This window comes from Melospiza georgiana, chromosome 9 (assembly GCF_028018845.1).
Source record: "Melospiza georgiana isolate bMelGeo1 chromosome 9, bMelGeo1.pri, whole genome shotgun sequence".
NCBI lineage: Eukaryota > Metazoa > Chordata > Aves > Passeriformes > Passerellidae > Melospiza > Melospiza georgiana.
Genome location: NC_080438.1, coordinates 8051489 through 8069411, shown reverse-complemented (window position 1 = coordinate 8069411; position 17923 = coordinate 8051489). Strand labels below are relative to the sequence as shown.

The 17923-nt window shown below is 43.9% G+C and overlaps 1 protein-coding gene across 1 annotated transcript in view; it reads right to left on the bottom strand.

Moving 5' to 3' along the window:
- The window catches only part of NIBAN1 (niban apoptosis regulator 1), a 53951-nt gene that overhangs the window by 27871 nt on the left and 8157 nt on the right, over positions 1-17923 (bottom strand). The window contains exon 2 of the mRNA XM_058030039.1: positions 701-831. Coding sequence (XP_057886022.1) covers positions 701-831 — 131 coding nt within the window. The remainder of the gene's footprint in view (positions 1-700; positions 832-17923) is intronic.

Sequence of the window (17923 nt, the reverse complement as noted above, 5' to 3'; positions counted from 1 at the left end):
TCCCATTTTCCACTACATAATATAAATATTTCATTGATATGAAAAGCAGGGTTTTATTATAATATAGGAAATTGTTTCCCATTTGTTTGTAATGCTTTTGCATCTGTGCTGTAGTAACTGATATCCCCCTTCTGAGAGACACAGATCTTCTATTATCCCACCCCACTGCTTTACTTACTCATTTCAAGAGCATTGGAAATCCATAATTTCCAGTATGTTCAGATTAAATTCTTTATCTTCTTAATCTTGAAGGCTCTGAAGGTTCTCTGCATTTTCCTCTAATAAAGAGACTTTTGTCTCACTTTTTGTCCCCCCTCTAATGAAAACCAGCTTTCCATAGTTCACTCCACAAAGGGAATTACTGCCATCTTCTTTAAGGAACCCTGAGCCATGGATGACAGGATTAATTACATTTCCTACATAATCTCCTCCCTGGAAGTATGATATCTGTCCCTAGATTTTGCAGAACCTTGCAACCAGCAAGAAGGAATCAGTTTTGTCCAAATGCCCAACTCCTTGTACCAGAAACTCACGTCATGGTTCTCCTCGTGCCATGATCAACAACTAAACGAGACCAAAATAAAGATGAATTTTCAAAAATTAAACTTCAAACCTGCACCCAGATGCAACTTTTCCATCCCAAACCAAAATGACCCAAATCCAACATGGGTCCCAGACAGGAAAACGAGTGTTCTCCTACCCTGGTTTTCAGGAAGCGGGACTGGGAGTGGCGGTGCTGCTCCAGCTCCTCCTGCACGTGCCTGCAGAAAGCCACGGCGTGCTGCCGGCGGTAGTGGGGGCTGAAGTTCTTGATGGTGGCCTCTGTTTTCCCTGAGGTGGAACAGATATTAAAAATTATTTCATATACATGGCTTCACAGCCTGTAACACAGAACCAAGGCACTTCTCACCAGTGACCCAAATTCTTCTCTTCGGAGAAAAGGCAGTTCCAGGGTCACCCAATAGTGACCTTCCAGTACCTGAAGGGAGCCCATGGGAAAGATGGAGAGACACTCTGGACAAGGGATGGAGTGACAGGATGAGGGGGAATGGCTTCCCACTGAAATAGAGTGGGATTGGATATTGGGAAGGTATTGCTCCCTATGAGAGTGGGCAGGCCCTGGCACAGGGTGCCCAGAGAAGCTGTGGCTGCCCCTGGATCCCTGGAAGTGCCCAAGGCCAGGCTGGACAGGGCTTGGAGTACTCTGGGATAGTGGAAGGTGTCCCTGCCCAGAGCAGGGGGTGGAACTGGATGGGCTTTAAGGTCCATCTAACCCAAACCATTCCATAATTCCATGAGAAGACCTCCTGAGTGTACCGAGGGCCACTCGCTGCACAGATCAGGAAACCCTTGGAGATGCATTCAGAGGGAATTTGTCCAGGAAAATATTGGGTTTGGGACTTCGTTCTTTCTTCTAAGATCAAGCAAAGAATTCCCTGAATCCATTTCTCTAAGGAAAGATGCTCTCTGCCTCTCCCTGGGGCACGCTGCCCCAGAGCCAGGGATGGTCAAGGGGTGAAAGGGTTTTCAAAGACAACCAGTGATACTGGCTAATGTTCAGCCATAGGAGCCAATTTTATCATTACTGAGATTCTAAAGATGACTCAAAGTGCTACAAAAGATTTTTCTAGGCTTGGGCACTACAGACTCATCTTTGTTTTAATGTAAACATATCCTCAGTCATGCTGCAATAAACACTAATCTGGTATTGTCTCACTGTGATCAAGATCTCATGGGTAACAGCAACAGCAATAAACACACTGAGGTCTCACTTCTGAGAATCTTAAAACTATTTACAAGCAATTAACTCATTAACCCTACCACTGAAATAATGGTGCTTTGCAGACAGGGAAGTGAAGCTGAAATTAAAGGCATGTGCATTTATGTGACTGAAAGAGTCTGTAGCAATGCAAAAAACAGAACCTGGCCTATGATCTAGAGAGCATCCCAAACACCCTGGATCCTGGAGAGATCCTTTTCTTCTTGGTATTAGGGAGCTCCATGCCAAAGGGCTTTTACTGAGCATACAACAGAGAAATGTAATTTCACATCTCCAGCAATTTTGATGCTTTCAAAATTTCATTTTGTTCTGCTTGGTAGGGAAAAAACATAATATTTTCTGTATGAGAAAAAAAAGGGTAATTCTCAAACTAAGACTTATTAATGCCTTTAGATGGACTCCTAGACCAGGACTGGCACACAGTATTCCTGAAATGGAATTCATGGAAGTGTTCAAGGCCAGGGGCAAGGAGCAACCTGGTTTAGTGGAAGGTGTCACTGCCCATGGCAGGGCGTGGGACTGGATGAGTTTGAAGATCCCTCCCAACCCAAACCATTGTGGGATTCTATGAATAATTCCCTAATTTCCTAACACAGATGTGCATGAGAAGACAAACCTACATTCTAGCTCCTCTCCTTCTGCAGGTGAATTTGCAGTGTGGTGCAGAATAAGATGCACCCCCATGCTCAGGGGCAATGCCAACACTGCTGTTCCATGACACCACCTTTCATTCCAGCCTCTCCTGTGTCACCAGCTCAGAAGGGTGAGCTGCAGCCCTCTCCTTTGTAAGCACCAATGTGATTGCTGCCTTCCACTGAACTGAAAGCCCCTCTTGCCCCACTGCTGCCCACTCCAATCCCACACCAGCCCTGGGAGACAGACCTGACACCCTGGAGCCCTCTCTGGGCACACAGAGGAGCCGGCTCAGCGCTGGCACAGCCATCCCACTCAGCTGGAGGGATGTCAGAAGCAGAGTCAGTTCACCACTCAGGTAAGCCTTTCACAGAGTTACTGTGGGACAGCACCCTGTGACAATCTGGACTCCAAATCTTCAGCTTTAAGATGGATTTTTAGAGACATACTGATTATAGGATGTGCTTGGGTATAATAGCAGGATATGGTGCTGCTAAAGCAGAATATCCCAGCCCCATAAAAACTAGCCTGCTTTGGGCAGAGGCATAGACTTATTCTCCAAATAAGGACAAAGTTTCCCAAAACCTTCCTTAGAGCATTTTTTTCCCTCCTGGGCCCAGCCAGCAGTAGGATGTTGTTGGCCCCAGCAGAGTTTCCTGCTCAGAGTTTGCCCCTGTTTTGTGCACTGTGGCTTTTTCTTTTCCAGCTCGCATCATCCTCTCAATTTGTTAGAGAGGGCTCTGGGACACTGCACCTCACTTGGCTACTGCCTGCATCCTGCAGTAAAAGTTTGTAGAGGAAGTGGGACAAAGAATAAAATTCTGGTGTTGGGAAGAAAGCTGCAACAATCACAGGAAATACCTGGAATTTTGGCAAAGTCTCTCAATTAAGGCTAAATGGCCTCAGAAGTGTCTTTCTTCACTGTCAGTACTGCTTAGATCAGCTTAAAGCACAGTGACTGAAGAGAAAGAAACTCTGCAGTTCACAACATACACGTCAGAAATGGGACATTGATGATGTAATTTTTATGTGCAGACTATATTTATGACAAACCAAAACAAGAATCAAGAGGCAAATGTTTCTGGTTACTTCTTCCCATCTTCACACTACTTGCTGCAAAGGACTTCTGCATTAAAAATACTCCTCCCTCTTAAAATTAGAAGAAAAGTTTATTTAACGAGATTGTGAGTGGCACCATTTGAGGGCCTGGCCTTGCAGGGCTCAGCTGAACAGGAATTTCCTACCTGAAGGTGGGAAGAGAAGCAGACAGACCCTTGATCCATTGTACCTCAATGGATATTTAAACTTTTGGTTTACAGAAAATAAAAATATGCTATCTGAAAATAAACATGATGGAAACAGTCCTGAGTAACAGAAACGCTTCCCATGAAAAGATAACATGGGGCAACTGGAGATAAAATACTCCAGGGCACTTGAAAAATGAGTTCCCCTAATTCTTTTCCAAATTTAGTGTGGCTGGCTTTGTCAGAGCTGTTTATATGGAGCACAGCCAATGCTCCCACTTGGCTGGTCTGGCAGTGGCACAGCTCCAGCCCATATAAATGGGACTTGGAGCCCAGCAGCTGGGATGTTTATCCTGGGAGAATGAGGAGTCTGATCTGCTCCAGGAGGAGCCTGCATGCAACCTCCTGCTCCTGTGCTGGAGAGATGGATCATGACTGATCCCTGTGGGTTCCTTCCAACTTGGGATATTCTGTGATTCCATGGACCAAAATTACCAACAGGAAAAAACAACTGTGATGGAGGTGAGAGGATTTCCATCAAATTAACATGGAATTCCTCCTTTGTTGAGGGTTTAGGTCCTGCTCCAGAATAAACTTTGCTAATACTTCATGACGCACCTCCTGCTCTGAACAACTGCCCCTGCACATGACCACAAACTTTAGCATGAGCTATGATATCTCTTTTAAGAATTAAAACAAATGTCACTGCACTGAGAAACAAGAAACATCTTCCTGTTGCTCCCCTGGAAATCAGCAATCATTCCCAGATCTTTTTTCCATGCTTTCCCCCTGCCTTTGACCTTCTTAATTGTGCACCCATGTTGGACACTTGTATGTAACTCCAAGCCCACAGAATGGCCTCAAATACCCAATTTTATAGTGGCAGTTTCACTGCTTTTATTGAAATAACTGAGATTCAGCTTTTCCAAACAAGGGCACTCTTCAGCAAGTTCTCCCAGGAATGGATTCCTGCTGGTCTGGCTCCCATTGCAGCCTATCCAGCTCGCCCTGCCACATCTCCCTGCTCTCAACAACGTGGCCAGTCCAGGTGCACGTCAGGAAAGCTCAGGAAAAAAGGTCAGAAAACAATAACTTCTTGGCTGTCATACAAGAGAGTCATTGCTCACACTCCCAGAACTTCAGCCATTTGGAAGTGAAGAATGGAAAGAGGGAAGGACTTGCCATAAAAGCTATTTCACTCAAATATTGGTGTTTGGCAGTAAGGGCACCCTTCCAAGAGCAGGAAAATGTTCACAATCCCCCTTCACAGCACAATTGCCTGCACTCAGCACCTTTTGGAAAGGGTTTTCCAAATATACCACGACCAGTGATATTAATCTCTTTGGAGGTCTGGGGGCTGATGTATGTTCTTACACCATATAAGCCCCAGAGGACATAAAAGTAAAGGAAGTAAATTATTTGTTGCATTAAAACAAATCCTGGACAAAATAAAGCCTAAAAGAAATAGGCACTGTGTGTGCTTAATGTCAGTACACCCAGCACTTCAAACAAGTAAAGCAGTGAGACAGAACAGGAACAAATCATTTTGTCTTATTTCCTCCACCAGACCATGAGCAAAGCTGTCAGAAAACAATCTAAACAATCTAAAATGCTCAGCTGATCATACCCACACAGTGCTCCACAAGCCAGGATGGAGCCCACAAATGGGGGCAAACTTTTCAATTGTAAACTAGAAACCAGTTAATCTAGATGTACTGTATGCCTAAATGCAAACTGAGCTTTAAAATTACTACTGTCCGTCCATCCATCCATCCATCCATCCATCCATCCATCCATCCATCCATCCATCCAGTCTTATTCTCACAGCCCATCATGGTAGCAGCAAAATGAGCTAACAAAATAATTCCAGTGTTCAGCTCCTGGGCCAACTTCATCCCAAGTCCAAGAAAAGCACAGCTCTGATTGAGGTAAATGTCTGAAACTGCAGATGCTCTATGTAAGCCCTGAAAGCTGGATGTCAGTACTGGCACCTCTAACATGGTCTGGATGCTCAAGAGGAAGAGAAGGAAGCAGAAACTCCCCATAAAAACTGCTTTTCCTCAGATCACTCTTCACTGCAAACATCATTATCAGTTGTTATGCATCTGGTAGCCAGAAAACCTGTGAAAGTGATTCTGTTTGGCACATCCTGACAGTGCCCACCACCTTCCAGTGCTCTGGGGTATAGAACAGAGGGATTACAAGTGATTCCCTCTTTCCTTTTACAAGGAGTGTGATTTACAAGTGATTCCCTCTTCCCTACACTCTTCTTCCTTGTGCAGTATTTACAATACCACCCAGGAAGTGTTTAAGGTCAAGTGCTCCCAGACTTCATCTAGGAAGGCAATGCAAACTACTCTCATTGTTGTTGAAAGCACAGCTCATTTTGATCTTTATTTGTAGAAATAGCATTTCAATTAATCTGAGTCATGACTTAATACCTGTTAGGACAAAAAAGGGATGGCAGACACAAAGGTTCTGATCTGGCTGGATCACCTCTCACAGCTTTGTTTGCACTCAGCCAAACCCAGCAGCTCTGGTTGGTGCAGTCACCCCTCTTTCCCATGCAGGAACATGTGGTTTGCACATGGTAAAATACTGAAGACAATTATTTATCCCAGCCTTGGTTTATATTAATAGAGAGTGCTCTCAATAAAACCTTACAATTCTGTGACTCCAGTGGTGTGCACACACCCTCAAATCACCTGTTTGCCATGCTGGCAAAATCCCCGTTAGTCACCCAAAAGTCAGTGCAGAGCAGTGGGTAACACCCATCACACCTCAGATCAGCCTCTCCTCACATCTCAGCATATATGCTATAGCACTCCTCAGGTGCTTAGTCCATCTTCTCTATAGGAAAAAACTGATGCTGTCTTGTGAAAAAAACAGATTTTTTCACAAGTTTTGCAGCTGAGACCAGTGGGTGTGACATTTGTGCTCCATCAGAAGCAAAGCTTTTGTTTCACAGCAAGCCAAACAAACACGTTTGTAAGGTCACCTAGACATGATCCCTGACAAAAGAAGTGGCAAAAGTAACAGGGTCCATTCCAACCTTGCAGATCTCCCTTTCTACAATTTGGCCCCTATACTTTGCTCTTCCTCGAGTGCTCTGCTACACAAGGCTGTATTTTGTACTGAGATGTTCAATTATCCCATAGATTTCCAAAGGTTTCCATCCTTATGTTGTTCCCAGGCAGCTTCAGGAGCATCTCACATTCAGAGGGAGTAGATTGAGCTCAGTGAGACCTCATGCACTCTATAAAAAATGCTTGTTTTGTGAAGAGAAGCTTGTGATCTAACTATGGAGCTTGCTGGTTTAAGTTAATCCTGAATGATGAATGATTATTGAAAATGAAGAACAAACAGAACAGATCCTGCACAAACAGAGTGGCTCTTGGGTCCAACTCAGAGACTCATTCCTGCAGCTCATTCCCCCACTCCCACTGCCCAAGCCTTATTTATGGGAGAAGGAAGATTTCACAAATTGCCTTTGCACTTCTGTCAGGCTAAAAATTCCTAATAATCATGATTTACACAAGGGCCAGTGCTTGTGGTTGACCAGCTGAAACAAGCCAAGGGTTTGATTAACAGTGTCAGATAAGCTTATCTCAAAGGCTGCTAAAATCCACCCTTTCTTGGTAATGGGGTGAGAAGCAGCAACCCTGTCTAGAAACAATTACTCATGGTCAGATTCAACTAGAATAAGGTCTGACAAGACTTTATATATAAGCTTCTTTCACAGCACCAGAAGGAGTTGGGATTTAATAACCAAATGAACCCAATCTAATTCCTGGTGGGTCACATGAAACTAAACTATCATCTGTGATAAATAAATTTGGTGAAGGTCAATGATTTTCAAGTTTTGGGGTTTTTTTACAATTCCTGAGCCACAAGTTGAGCCACTCCTGGGGACACAGACACCAGGCATGCCTTGAGCAGCTTTCTCCAATCCAGATCTCAGCACCACGTTACACATCACTGGAGGTCACACAAAAATGTTTCTTGGGAACATTTAAACAGCATTCCAAAAATGTAAGCCAATGCTGCATCACCCTTTAAATCAGGATGATGTATTCCCCCTGCCCTCCTTTCGGGTGACAGTTACCTCACTGCCCAGCCATCCACTAGACAAAATGACAAAAACACACAGAGACATAGATAACAGAAATAACCACCTTCATTACATTAGTTGAAGCTTTTTTCTGAATATATATATTTTTATCTATTTATGTATTTATATATATTATATTTAATTAAAAATATATAAATAATTTATACAGACACACACACACACCTTCAAAATATTTTCATGCTTGGCATATGCTCATACAAACCTGGGAGATATTTTTACTAATTTCTTTTTTCTTAATTACTTTGCCAAATTGTACCACTCTACATGGCTCTATCACAAAATCACTCCAGGGAGTACATGACCTTGGCCAAAGCTATGAGTACACACACATCTTTCCATGAGGAGCTTCATTTATGCTGAGATTCCCTCACCTAAATTCCCTTTATTCCCTCACCATTCCAACTCCTGTCACCATCAGCCCAGATGGACTCCTCAGAGTACTGTATTTCCCACAAAATAATCACTTTTTAAGCACTGTACCAGAAGGCCATTATTCCATGGCAGGATTTTATTCTATTTCTCTTCAACTAAAACACAAACTGCACAAAACAGAGTAGCAAAATGAGAATAATGATAACACCAGAGCCTCTTTTATTATCATTTTCCTCATCAATTCTAAGGCATTTGCTTCACTTTTGGCTGCTGTATACACTGAAAATGAGTAAATACCATGATTTCCAAAGGATTTTCAGCTAAGTCTATGTGCAAGAAGGGTAAAACAAAGACTAATCTCTAAACTAAACAGAGATCTCAAAGCAAGGACATTTACTTTAATGATGTCCCAACACAACCACACAACTTGATTTTACCACAGGAAATAATTTCAGCCTCAGAGCCCCTTCTTGCCACTCTGAAGCCCACAAGAACACCTGGGTGAATATACAGATTTAACCCAAACAAGCACCATTCAGAGTTTTGAAGCCCAAGGCCATACCCATGTCACAGTTGTGCCAGCTGGGGGCATTTTCCAGTTTCACCTGGCTTGCTTTGCTTGTGCCAACATCTCCTTGCCTTGGTCCTCTGCAGGGCAGAAACTGTGAAAGGGCATTTTGAGGGGGACAAAGAGCCAACTTCTCCTGAAAATCAATAATTGGTTTTATTCCTCTTGCCCCTCTTTTCAAAAGGACACAAATCCATCCATACATATATGTATGCATACAAAATTAAGCTTCTAATGAAACTTTATAATACAAGAAGAGGAGCATGTAAATTGCAATTCACATTCCAAAGAATTTTTAAAATTTTTTTACCTGACTTCCCACTTTACATTCAGCTTGAACAATAAAAATGGAAACATTTTTCCTTTGCAGTGCATATTTAGTCATTTGTTCAGGCTCTCAATAGTTTCAGGTTATAATAATGGAATATGACTGCAGGAAAATGTAACTTGTTAGAGCAAAACATTGGGCAGAGGATGGGAGAACTTACTTTATAAAACTTAGAAGTTCGAGTGAAGCTTATAAAATCTCTTTAATGTGTCATGTATTTTGTTGTTACAAAGCTTGTAAAACCTCTTTGATCTGTTATATATTTTGTTGTTACACAGCAGGGTGATACAATGGGGATCCCTTTCTGACCTCACATGGGCTTTGTTGGCCACGCAGATGCTACAGCATTGGAATTGTTCAAGGAATTGTTCAAGGCTGACACAACCTACAAGACAAAAATGTTCTACTACACTGTGGTCAATCCTTCTAAGCCTTAGCTAAGACAAACTAGACAAACTCTCCTTGCTGGTAGTCTGTTCTCATGTTTAGAGCTATTATGTTATTTTTCTGAAAATGTTTGCTAAATCTTCAGAGATAAACTGATTTAAAAAGAGGATTGCATTCATTCCTTTGCAAGGAATACTGCCAGGCATTAAAAGGGTCTGTACACCTGCAACTGAAGGTCTCCCCTTTCACAAACAAACCCTTCCCTACCCTTCCATGGATGGTAATGTCCCTCAGGAAATCCACACGGTTTGCTTTTCACTCTGCACAAGAGACAGGAGGAAGCACTGGCGCCTCATCCTGTGGGAAAGGTTTCTTCACAGGACTGCTAAAAAGCATCAATTAAGGCAGAGTTTAGAAGACAAGTGTATAATTATTTACATGGAGCTGCTCACCCAACCCTGTGTAAGACAGTTTTTTCTGTGCTTATTACAGATGGGGAAGGGAAACTGCAGCTCTGTGATGCAACAGATCAGCTTTAAAATTCAAATTAGTGCAGAAGTGGCATCAGAGCATCAGCCCCTGATCTCCTTCAAGAAAGGGTGGCACAAAGGGAGCAAGATGTACTGAGGTTGCTGGAAAGGGAGACCTTGACCACATCTCCTGTCACTCCTCAGTCTTGGTCTGGTTCTCTGTCTCACACTTTGCTCTGACTCTCCCATAGCAGCTGTGGCTGCCCCAAAGTCCCACTTCAGGATGGGTCACAGCCTTTTGCTCTCTTCCAGCTGTGAAATGGGTGCAAAAGGAACAGAATTTGCCTCTTCCCTTGTGAAACCAATGAAACCACTCCAAAAGCCCCTACTAAGTCTGGTCCAGGGACAATTCAAGGGAAGAAGCAGAGAAAATGAGGCAAATGAAAACAAAATGAATGGGAAAGGACAAATAGAAGATGGGAGATAGCTGTCTGGCTGCCTGGGGGTTCTCAACATGAGAGACCTGCCAGTGGCCTCCTTTCCCCTGTTTTCTCCCATTCAAAGTTGAACAAGGGTATAATCAAGATCTCAGTATTTCCAAAGCACTGTAAAAGAATAAAATAAAGTGATCTAAATATTTTGGGGTTTTTCTCAGGCTAAAAGGACCCATTAAACTTCAATAATCATTCCTTACTTGGCAGAATTCATGCCTTTGATTCCTTCTGAATTAAAGCTGGGACCTCACTAAAAAAAATACATCTTCTGCTACCAAATCAGAAATAATTCCTGAAATTTTATACTGAAAAGAGGTCAAGTAAAAAGCCAAACAACCTCTAACTTTCTGCAGCAGTATCAAAGATGAAGAATCACCTTTATAGTCCCCAGTTTGCTGCTCCTACAGCCCATATCCCCAGAGGCAGAAACACTCCCAGGTGACAAGGGCACAGGTCAGGGGGATTTAAGGGAAAAGGGAAACCAAAGAACTGTGCTCAGAAAGGATTTGTTGTGAATGCCACAGAGAACACACACAAAGGAACACTCCTCTCACAGTCTCTCCTGTGCAGACGTGGGGGTTTAAGGCCTCTCTGTTCCGGCACACTGTTCAAAAGTATTTATTTTCTTTTTCAGGCTGCTATTTTTAACCATAACTCAGAGACAGGCCAGAGTCCAACAGAGTGTCTGACTGCACTCCCAGACAGACAGGCACAGCCACAGTGTCACTTGCTGTGACAGGAAGGTGGTGACACACAGCTCTGCAGGTCCCAGGTGCCTTGTTTCCTCCACGGGGCTGGTTTCACCAAATCCCCCTTTTATTCAGAGAAATCAGCTCAGAGGGGTTCCCTCCAGCCACCTGGCATGCCAAGTGCTGTGCATTATTCTTCTTCCTCCTCCTAGACCACTTTCAGATCCTCAAACACTCATGAAAGCATCGCTGGGAGGACAATAGTTACCACTGGTGTTTGTTTTCTCCATTTCTAAGAGGCCTTCCCAGGAAGAAGCTCCACTGAGCCATAGCCCCTCTCACTAAGCCTGTGCTTGAGGCTCCTTGGCTCTTCCACCCCAATGTTTCAATGCTCCTTCCTTCTTGAGAAAAAAAAAAAAAAAAAGGGAGATAAGCTGCCTCATTTCCTCTCCATTTATCTTTCACGTTCAAAAGGGCTTCTGACAACAGGACTTGAAAGGACAAAACCAAATCCAAACCACCTTCTCCCTGTGCTGTGTTTGTACAGTGGGGCCGTGCAAGGTCTGGGCTCAGAAAGCCAGGTTGTTATTAAGGACAGGAAATTTGTTCCTGAGCATTTATTGGGAAATGGGTTGGTGAGAGCTCTCCTGCTGTTCACAGTGACCCTGTGCCTCTGGAGGCCTTCATGGAGACCCTCCATGGACAGACACACCAAACCCTGCTGCCTGCACACCAGGACCTGGGGCTACACAGAACCATCCAGAAGGTGTTCAAGGCCTGGGTTTATATCCATGGTGGCAATGCTTCAGCCAGTGCATTTAACAGTTTGCTTTCATCTCTCACACCTTTGTATGACTGGTTATGCAGCTCCAGTTTTCTAAGTCTCAGCTCTTCCACCAAAGGTCTCTATGAAGTTCTCCCCATCAATCCAATCTGAGCTCCTGCCACTGTGGATGCTGATACATTCTCTCTTTCTGGAGAAGAGCATGTTTCACTTGTCTGTATCAAAACTTAAATTCTTCATCGTTCTGTGTTTTGCAAAATTTATGGCACCAAGAAAAGAGCAGCCCTAAGAAGGCAGTATGCAACAGCTGTGCCATAAGGGTTTTACTTGGCAAATTTATGTATATCAGATCACATTTTCACTTTGTGAATGCAGAAGTAATCATTAGCAATGAGACTTTAAACGTATTTAGCCCCTGTCTAACAATGCTCATTCTGAGTCTCATCCAAACCTGAATTCCTCCAAAAGCTGCCTGCATTTCCTCACTAGAGCTACATTTCAAGCCATGTTTGCATTCTTCAGGGGTGCCTTAAAGGCAAGCCTGTGGCTTTCTGAGAAACAAATGCAGGGAAAACCACAAAAACCCATTTTCTATCTTCATTTGGGCTGATGGGACTTCATCAGCCTGATGAGGTGAGAGATGAGCCCTGAATTTCTATGGAATATCTTCTTACTTAACAGTATCCAGTGTGGCTTCAAAACACCCTGAATAGCTCCAAAATCCACAACAACCTTTCAGAGACTTCCCCCCCCTTATTACTACTCCCAAAGACCTTTACTATACAATCACCCCTGCCAATGAGATGCTACTCCTGCAGCAGCAGAACTTTTTGCTGGTCTGAGACACTGTTTCTCTGCTATTTGCCCTTTCAAGCATCCCTGAGCCAACCGTTTCACCACAGCTTTTGCATAAACCTAGCAGCCTCACACAAACAGGCAGGCTCTTGATTAAGGAAAAAGCAGAGCAGGGAAAAGTGTAACAGAACAAGAATTCTGGAAAAGTATATTCAGGTTTGGGCTTAAATGGAGTCAGGACCTTTTCTTTGCCAGTCTCAGAAATGCTGAGGTCAGGACACCAAAACACAGATTTAACATCCTGGTTTCCAATTCTGTTCCCTCTGAGGGACACGTGCCTTAGCCAACAGCCATAAATCCATTGTTCGGGAGGTGACACTCTTCTTACAACCCCTTCTGAACAAGAAATGAGGTCAGGTCCTCCTGTTGTAATTACTTCCCCTTTAGAAGCACCCCTGGCACTAAGAAGACACAGACACTGAAAGTTCAAAGGCGTTTTTCTCAAAGTTACTTTTGCTGCCCCTGGTGTGAGGCAACTCCCCCAGTTTCCAGAACAGCTGGTACCAACCACCGGTTGCCAGGTGGATGCTCAGGGCCTCTGAAGCCAAGCTGAAGCTCTAAATGCCAGCTGGAGTTCTAAAAATTACAATTTTTGTTTGGATGTATTAAAAATATCTGCTTAGTGTGCTTAAGAAGAAGCTGTTGAGAGAAACATGAAAGCATCAGATCTTATCTCATTCAAAAATTACTAGTACAGAGCAACACCAACCAAGTCAGAGGAGATCATGCAGCCCTGGCTTCCAGACTGAGCAGATACCCTGACATGCTTTTTAAACTCCTGATATCTGAGGGTTCCTCTGATTTGTAAAACAGCATGTCTTGAAATTGAAATAAAATACAGAAATGTAGTCAAGACATCCACCATACAGAAGTAAAACTTTCCTGAGCCAGCAAACAATTGGTTTTTTTTAAAGGCATTAAAAAGAAAATAGAAATCTCTTAAGGGCATTAGATCCACTTTTATTGCAAATCTGCTCTGGCAAACTAATTTTTTAAACATATGCTCTTCTTTGCTTACCTACTGTATATAAATTGCATATATTCTGATTAACATTATTCAACCCAGAATAATTACATATCAGAGAGATGCCTAATAAGCTCATCTTTAAACTCTGCAGAACTACGAAAAGATCCCAAGCATATTTTATGAATATAAGCTGGCATCAGCTGACAAATATATGGCACAATCCATTTTATTGTGGTTGCAAACAAGCACCACATGAATGAATGTTATGGGGCTTGTCTTTGCATTATTCAGGATGATAGGACTTCTGAAGGAAAGCAAAAGTGTTTTCTGGAGTTGTGAGACTGTGAAGATAAAAGAAAATTAGTCGCACACAATATGGTAAAGAAAACACACAAAATAAGCAAAACTGCATTTTACCAGCAGCAGGCACTTCACTGGAGGATTCCATAAGGTTTTCTGAATCAAACAGCTGCTACAAGAAGTAGCAATGAATCAAAACACTTAGGATTTACAATGAGAATTGACAAAGAAATATTTTCAGTTACTGTAACCATATTGTTTTAGACTTACTTCAGACAAAAGCTATTTCAACAGGAAAACCTGTCTTAGCCAACAGCTGGAAAGCTCATAGCCTTATTCTGGAAGGAAGGGGGGGCCTGTTACTTTTCACAGATGTCTCCATTCTCATCATCCAGGCAGAGCTAAACCTCTGAACAGAGAGATGGGCCCCATCTGAAATGCAGCTCTCACATCCTCCCAAGGCTGTGCACACTCACAGCCCTGGCACTGGCTCAGCCAAGGCACCAAACTCAACAGCCACAGAAGCTCAGCCCTGTGCAATTGCCACTCACAGTCAGCCCGGGTTTTGGGGCAGCCCCTCACCAGCAGAACTGCAGACACTCAGCTGTCAGAGAGGCTGGCTTTTATTTAAAGCAGCTCTTCTGCAGACGGTAACAATCAAACCCAGCCAGTGCTTCCCTCCAGTGCTCAGCCCCAACGCCCTGGGAGATCCAGCTTCAGGAGCCCCCCCGAGGGAAGCACGAATTTGGTTTATGGCCACAAAAGTAACACCTGCCAATGCCAAGCGCTACAGAAAGAGCAACTTTTCAGTCGACCACACTTCCTGCTGCCTGCACATTCAAGGCACGCGAAGAAAAGGCCGTGTAGCAAGAGATGAGTAACTAACAAACCACAAGCTCTTGCTCAAAATTACCATGTAGTATTTTACACTCAGTGGTGTGGGACATTTGTTTACTCTGGTAACTCCTCTGTCTCCCAGTGTGGTACCAGCTTTAGTCACCCCCATTCTCGTATGGGATGTGATGAGCTGCTTTGTGTTTTTTCCAGTTGTAAGGGAAGCTGGTGCTCAGTTCAGATGGGGCCTTCCTCCTTCATTCACTCAGAACTTAGCTTCCTCCTTGAACAAACCCAGTGCTGCCTCAGTTTCTGATGTCACCACTACGTGGCCACAGCTCCTAAGGGATCACCATGAACACACCAAGCCCAGGCTCCTAAGTCTCCCCCAGGAGCTTCTTTTGTTGCAGCTCTCAGGTGTGTGTCACACCAAATACAGCCTCAGTTTTTTTCTGGGCATTCTTTCTCCCCATTGTTTCCCTTAGGTTTGGTAGGACATGATGGAAACACAGAATACTAGAATCATTCAGGTTGGAAAACCCTCGCAGACCATGGAGTCCAACCTGTGCCTGATGCCCACCACGTCACCAGCCCAGAGCACCGAGTGCCATGCCCAGACACATGGAGCACAAGCAGCAGTAATTAAAGCTACTTTCCTTTACAATCACACCTAAAAAAACCCAACTTCTACCTCATGTGTACCTGTCCCATTCATTGCAGAGCTCTGAAAGTTTGTGGCACAGTGAGCTGGAAATAGCAGGAACTTGATTTGTATCTAAAAGCAGGTAAACACCACTCCAGAGAAGCAGATCTGTTTCTACTGCAGAATGTAAATCTGGACAAAACCACATGGCACTTACAGGAAAAGCTTACACATGGCTCCTGCCACCTTCTTTTCCTGATATACAGAAGTGCTGAGTGCCTGAGCACAGCAAGAACCTGGCTGGAAACTTGGGGAGAGCATCAAAATGGTCAGTTCCCCAAAAAAATTAGGCACCAGGTTTGCCCAGACCCAAATTAACAGCCATAACTCCTTGGGCATGAAATCAAACAGGACCAAGATCAGCTAAGCAAAGGCTGCACAGCACTTTGCAGCTTGGCAGGTGCACAGGAAATCCCAGAAGGAAAGAAAAAAAAAAACCAAGCAATGAATCTGGGGTTTCCTACTGAATGAGGCAGTAGAAAAACCACACCAAAAATAAGCCTTTGCACCCTGGGCTCCTTCAAGCATCAGCAATGAGTTCAGGGCTTCAGATCCACGGAGCTTTTCCACTCTCACTTAATACTGCAAGGTACAAAAGCTGTGTTGGCTTTGCCCATGGCTGTGAACAGCTGCTGGGAGCTGCTGTGGCAGCTTTTTCTGGCCTGCACCAAGGACAAAGATGGAAACAGCAGGGTTTAGTCCAGCAGGAAAACATGGGCAGTGGCTGGAAACCTTTCCCACTCTCCTCCAGTTTCCCTCATTCTACCTCTATGGCCCCCAAACCCTTCCCTTGCCTGCAGACCATGCCTGATCTGCTCAAAAGAAGAGGAAAGCATGGTTTCTTTAGCTTAATTCACAAAAAAAATCCCAAAACCTCCCCAAAAACCCCCAAAAACAAACAAACCGAAACCAACCAACCAAAAAACCCAAATGAAAAAAAAAATCTCATCCATTTTAGCTGCAGTTTTCTCAAAATGGCTATTTCAGGCAGATGCTCAGCATGGAAACTTCAGTCCAGACAGCTGAAGGCTGGCAAAGCCTCATCTGCAACTGCAAACACTGGAAAGTGTCTGGCAGACTAAATTACAGTGATATTACTTTACAGAATAACCTTAAAAAACAAAAAAGCCTTTTTGTCCTTTCTTTTGCACAGACCCAACCATCAAATCTTTGCCTGGGGATGATGAAAACTTGCCTTTCCTCTTGTGTGACCACTGCAATATTGGAATATCAAGTGAAAATACATAAAGATCCTCTCAATCACGCTCAGTAAAAGCAAGCTGGTCTTTAGAGTGTTCACCCAAGGTATTTAACATCCCAAATCCTGCTCCAAGAGCGGTGTCTCCAACTTCACAACAATGCCCTGCAGAGAATCACAGCACAAACAGCAACTGTGGTTTCATGCAGAGGAAGGGAAATACCACGTAGAGCTTTAGAAATGCCTTCCTGAGACAGGACATGAGAGGGGCTGAGTGAGATGGATACTGAGTGGGATGGAGCTGGCATCTTCTGGAAATTTGAAGCAGCAACACCCATGTACCTCCTTGGCAGGCAGAAAATTTCCAGATACAGCATGTGAGGGTAATTTTTTAGCTGAGGTCCCAAGCACAACAAACCAAAAATCAGTAGTGAATGGGCTGTCCCAGGAAAGCAGCAGGGATCTGGTATGCATGGCCAGAGTGGCCTCTGAGCCCTGCAAAACCTGCAGCTCCCTTCACAGGGAACATAAACCTCCAGGGGAAACCCCAGATGGATTTATTACACACAGAAGCTCTAGGTATTTCTTTCTAAATCTAAGGTTGGATGTGAAAGCATTTAGTGACAGGCTGGGAGCTGGGATTGTTCGGCCTGGAGAAGAGGAGGCTTCAGGAAGACCTTGTTGAAGCCTTTCAGAACTTATGGGGGCTTATAAAAAATGAAGGATAGGGCAGATAGTGACAGAACAAGGAGGAGTGATTTTAAACTGCCAGAGAGCAGAGATAGATGGGATGTTTGGAAGAAATTCTTCCTTGTGAGGGTGGGCAGGCCCTGGCACAGGGTGCCCAGAGAAGCTGTGGCTGCCCCTGGATCCCTGGCAGTGTCCCAGGCCAGGTTGGACAGGGCTTGGAGCACCCTGGGCTACTGGAAGGTGTCCCTGCCCATGGCAGGGAGTGGAACTGACTGAGCTTTAAGGTCTCTTCCCATGGAATGAACCTGGAAGAACACCAGCATTTTGGGGAGCTATGAACAAAGAATGAACCTGGATAAACACCAGCATTTTGGGGAGCTATGAACAAAGAATGAACCTGATAAAACACCAGCATTTTGGGGAGCTATGAACAAGACTGTCTTACAGCATTATCAAAGATCTCCTTACAAGCTCTCTGTGGTTTGAAAAGGCATC